General features: G+C 43.9%; 1 protein-coding gene across 1 annotated transcript in view; it reads right to left on the bottom strand.

Annotated features, from left to right (window-relative positions):
- Positions 1 to 186, bottom strand: part of LOC104982272 (lamina-associated polypeptide 2, isoform alpha-like) — a 13,824-nt gene extending 13,638 nt beyond the window's left edge. Inside the window, exon 1 of the mRNA XM_010831616.1 lies at positions 2 to 186. Coding sequence (XP_010829918.1) covers positions 2 to 166 — 165 coding nt within the window. The 5' untranslated portion in view covers positions 167 to 186. The remainder of the gene's footprint in view (position 1) is intronic.
- Between the last annotated feature and the right edge of the window lie 5,175 nt (positions 187 to 5,361).

Genomic DNA, 5,361 nt, shown 5'->3' with positions numbered 1-5,361 from the left:
TGGTGGCGAGCGGCGGCCGGTTGCGCGCCGTGAGGTGCTGCAGGTAGAGCTGCACATACACGTCTTTGCGCTGCTCCCCGGCCGGGAGCGTCACATTGTTGGCGACCAACTCACTCTTCAACTTCTCTTTCGTCAGGACCGAGGGGTCTTCCAGGAACTCCGGCATCTCGGCGGCGAATCCCCTTCCCCGCAGCCCTCACACCCTCCGCTCACGCCGGCGCGCTCGCTCCTCGCCCGGGGGAGGGGGGGCCGCGCTCCCGCCTCCGAGCCTCACGGCTCCCGCCCGGGACTGACGCCTCGAAGCCCAGCGGAAACCCGCGCACACAAAGCCAAGCCAAAGGCGACACAAAAGCCCCTGCAGGACAAGTGCGGCCCAGTGCGGCCAAGCCAGGAGTCCGCACCAACCCCTGCCCACACACCACGGCCAGGGGAGAGGATTCTCTTCGCCCACGCCCCAAGAAGGCGCGCCGCCATTGGCCTGCGACCGGAGGAAGCGCGGCGGTGATTGGCCGGACGCCTCGCGCGGGTTCCATTAGCCGCGGCGCCCTGCGAGAGGTGGTGGAAACGCAGTTTAAAAGCCGCTCGGGCGGGAGCCCTTGAGTGTGGCTCGTTTGTGTTTCCTTTTCCCCCACCCTTAGACGGCGGTAAGGGACAAGTTGCACTGCCTTTTGTGCGCCGTTTCCTCTCCCTCCCCCTGCTGGAGAAGCTGTTTTTCTCTCCGGGGTCAGTCGCCGCTAACGGGCCGAATTTCAGGGCAGCTGCGAGGACCTGGGGGCTGGGCCTGTCTCAATCCCGGGACCTTGGTTCAACGAAGAATAGCCGCAGCCTTTCCTCCCCAAACGCTAGCCCTGAAGGGAAAGAAAAGAAGCGAGGCGTGCTCGTGGACGCTCATCTTCCTCGATTTGATTTACTAGGCGGGGAGAGCGGGAGTTCAATCCCTGCCTGCTTGCGAACGCTTCTTTTGTTCCTGAAATTTAGGAAAAACCAGACCTTGACTACAGGGCACTTTAACCTGCCGTTGAATTTGTGACAAAATTGCATTGCCAAATACTGCACTTGCCTCTTACCCTAAAGAAGGTTGGGGCATTCCTAAAGAATTTCATTTAGCTCTTTGGGCTCAACTGCATTTTTGTTGAGAGCCGTCTATGGGTTGGATCCCTCCACCCGAGAGTATCTTAAACCATAACTTAAACCTAAATGCTTAATGCAGCGAAATGAAATGATTTAGAAATGCCTTAATAGGCAATTTAAGATTACTGAGATAGATAGGTGCAGTCTAGATTTTAATCTTAGGGGAAGCCTAGTGATTTTAATTAGGCCGGAAACACTAATCAGAGCCATATTAAGGATCCAAGTTAAAACCTGGTGGAGTCTCAGAAATTTGTTAAGATAAAAATGTCTTCTTGAAAACAAATACCATTAATAACAAATACATGTATACCTTACCAATTTATATATGTTTCAAGAAAAGAAAGGTGACCTTAGAATTAGGTTGTCTTAATCATTCCCCAAATTCTGACCTCCAGACTATGCTTTATAAGCTCCTTTAAAAAGAAAGTTTATCTGATTTCTGCATGGTTCTTTTAAATTTAAAGAACCTTCACCAAAAATGTTTCCTATGAATCAAGCCATTTTATTTTGTTGAAATGGAGACATTATTTCTAACCTAGAGACAATTTTACTAATTATTAAAATTTGCATATATTTGAGCAATATTAAGATCAGGAATGCAAATTCAAAATTGTGCTTTAATTAGCAAGTTGTTTCGAAGATTTTTAGGTCGCCGTGTAAAAGTTACCGCAAGCCCTACCACCATGGTCATCGCCGAGTACAGGAACCAGTGTTTTATCTTCAGAGGGTGAACTGAGCTGACAGGCAAACGATTATGATTTTGCAGTGACTGGTAACCCCACAAACGTAGTCAGCGAGTGTGGGATGACCACAGTCTGCAGTGTGCCCTCCCACAGTTATTTCTTTTCGTAGAGTCTTAACGTTAAAATGTGCAGAGCAAAAGTCCTGAGCATAATCTCTGCAAGGCCACAATTAATGAGTTTATTCTACCCTACTTAAATTAGCAAATTATCTTGTTAAGTCTTTACCTTACTAGTTGAAGGGTTTGGCTCTTGCCCTGACTGTACTTACAGTTTTTAAAAGGTAGGTTTTGCTGCTCTGAAAGGGTCAGAGTTACCAGGGCTAGATTTGATCTGAGGAGGTTAGATTATAGAAAGGTCTCCAGGCTCTGGTAGCTAGTGGATCCTGAAGTGTTTTCTCAGAGGAGGCGGCATCACTGACACATGAAAATAAAAACCTACTTAAATTGTATGCAAATACAATGATGGAATCACAGAGCCATATGGGAGAGCTATCAGGATGCTACGCTGCTTTTTTTCCATAGGGCCTTCATACTAGAAAATTTCCAGGCAGTTTAATCCTACCTTTTCCCACAAGCCAAAACAGAAAAAAAATTACCTGTTGAACCTGAAAGTTGTCTTATTTAATTTTTTGATTACTATACAATATTATTAATTTCAAGTATACAACATATGATTCTATATTTTTATACATTATGAAATTATCACTGTACAAAGTTGGTAAAATATTTTTTACTATTAACTTACGTGCACATGACATCCCCCATGATTTATCTTATAGTTGGGAGTTTGTACCTCTTAATTGCCTTCCCCTCTGGCAACCACCAGTTCTCTGTATCAGAGAGTCTGTTTCTGTTTTGTTCCTTTGTTTTGTTTTTCAGATTCCACATAAAGTGAAATATATGGTATTTGTTTTTGTCTAACATTTCACTTGGCATAATACCTCCCAGGTCCGGCCATGTTGCTATAAATGTCAAGATTTCATTCTTTTTTATGGTTAAGTATTCCTGTGAGAGAGAGTGTGTGTGTTTGTGTGTGAATTTGTGTCTATTTCAATTTATATCACATTTTCTTTATCCATTCATCTCTGGATGGACACTTGGTTTGCTTACATATCTTCAGTGTTGTGAATGATGCTGCAATAAACATAGGGGTGCATTTTTTTTTTCATTATTTTTAGGTAGTGGAATTGCTAGATCATATGGTAGTTCTATTTTTAATTTTTTTGTGGAACCTGCATACTGTTTCCGTGGTGGCTGCATCTATTTACATTCCTATCAATAGTGAACGAGGATTCCCTTTAATCACGTCCTCACCAATACTTTTCTTTTTGATAACAGCCATTTTGATCAGAGAAGGCAATGGCACCCCACTCCAGTACTCTTGCCTGGAAAATCCCATGGATGGAGGAGCCTGGTAGGCTGCAGTCCATGGGGTCGCTAAGAGTCAGACACTGAACGACTTCACTTTCACTTTTTCACTTTCATGCATTGGAGAAGGAAATGGCAACCCACTCCAGTGTTCTTGCCTGGAGAATCCCAGGGGCAGGAGAGCCTGGTGGGCTGATGTCTATGGGGTCACACAGAGTCGGACACGACTAAAGTGACTTAGCAGCATTTTGATAGGTGTGAGGTGTTATCTCACTGTGGTTTTGATTTGTATTTCTCTAATGATTAGTGATGTGTATGTGCTCAGTTGCAGCCGACTCTTTTGTGACCCCATGGACTGTAGCCTGGTGGGCTCCTCTGTCCATGGAATTTTCCAGGTAAGAATACTGGAGTGGGTTCCCATTTCCTAGTGCAGGGTATTTTCCCGACTCAGGGACCGAACCTGCATCTCTTTCGGCTCCTGCATTGGCAGGAGGATGCTTTGCCACTGAGCCACCTGAGAAACCCCAGTGATTAGATGATACTGAACACTTTCTCATGTGTATGTTGGCCAGCTATATGTCTTCTGAAAGTTCTTTAAAAAAAAAAAAAAAACCCATTTTAATTGGAGGCTAATTACTTGACAATAGTATAGTGGTTTTTGCCAAACATTGACATAAATCAGCCACAGGTGCACATGTGTTCTCCATCCAGAACCCCCTTTCCACCTCCCTCCATCCCATCCCCCAGGGTCATCCCATCGTACCAGCCCTGAGCGCCCTGTCTCATGCAGCAAACCTGAAAGCTCTTTTAAATAGACAATACTTTACCCTATATTGTGTTAGTCACTCAGTTGTGTCTGACTCCTTGCAACCCCATGAACTGTGGACCACCAGGCTCCTCTGGCCATAAAATTCTCCAGGCAAGAATACTGGAGTGGGTTGCCGTTTCCTTCTCCATCTATAACCTATAAGCCAACATTAAAGATAATTCAGAAAGAACTGCATTCTAGGTGCCTGAAATCAATGTTCTCTGAGCGAAACATAATTTTCATTCCCTTTCATTAATTATCTCTCCTTTTCTTATCACTGGGTACTATCAACAGGAGGTTATTTGCAGATTCTACATTTCTCAGGAAATATGGTTGATGTCATAAGGTGTCAGACTGCCTTTCTACATCATCCCCAAAGCCGTGAGTTATCAAATTCAGACTTGGAATTAGCCTAGATGCATCCAGGTATATCCCCAGCACTACTGTTTTTAGTGATTAAGGTAATTTTGCTTTTAACTGCTGTAGAGCTCTGAAGTAGGGTGCTATCAATAGGTTATTTATTTTTCTCATGCTCTGTGTACCTTAAGGGCAAGAGGTTGGGCTACAGAGTTTGGCCCCTTTGTTCCTAATTACTTGTTACAAACTATTTCTCTTTCCTCCTTCAAAAACATTTGAAGTTCATATCATCTGATCCCTTTATCATCTTTACAGCTAAAATTTATCAACCCCTTGGGCACTCTCCCTCAGAAATTAGACCATTGCTTCTTGCTCTAGGTTTTGTCTGCATTCTGTGAATTCAACATGACCCATGTAACACCAACACTGAGCCTCTTAGGTCTTTGACCTCTTCATCTCCAATGACTTGTTCCTCTACTCCATCTCATCCATCCACTCCAGTGGTACGACTCTGAACCCTGTCATCAGTAGCTCAGTAAATCTCAATTTCAAGTATCCCAATGGTCAATAAGTAGCCTCTTTTTACTCAGCTCATTTGTCATATTCTCGCTGACCTCCAATTCATTAATCCAATACTTTTAAAAAAAGTCTATTTTTCCTGCTTCTGCCATCATTTAATCATTCCAACTCAACTGATTTAGATTCCCTGATCAATCCTTACAATCACTCTTTTGCAAACATTTTCAACTCTTTCACTCCAGTGTCTCTTTCTTGCTTGGAGGAACTTGGAGCTTTGCTTGGACTGAACCTTGTTGGAACAAACTTTCTCATTGCTTGCACCCAAGATTGCTGGCAAAAAAAAAAAAAAATCATACCCCAGCTGGTTTTAATTCATGACCTCAGACCTCACAGGAGCACTTGACACTCTCTGGATTAACCATTCATACTTTCACCT

Source organism: Bison bison, unplaced genomic scaffold, assembly GCF_000754665.1.
Source record: "Bison bison bison isolate TAMUID 2011002044 unplaced genomic scaffold, Bison_UMD1.0 scf7180017864529, whole genome shotgun sequence".
NCBI lineage: Eukaryota > Metazoa > Chordata > Mammalia > Artiodactyla > Bovidae > Bison > Bison bison.
This window is presented reverse-complemented; position numbering and strand designations above follow the sequence as displayed.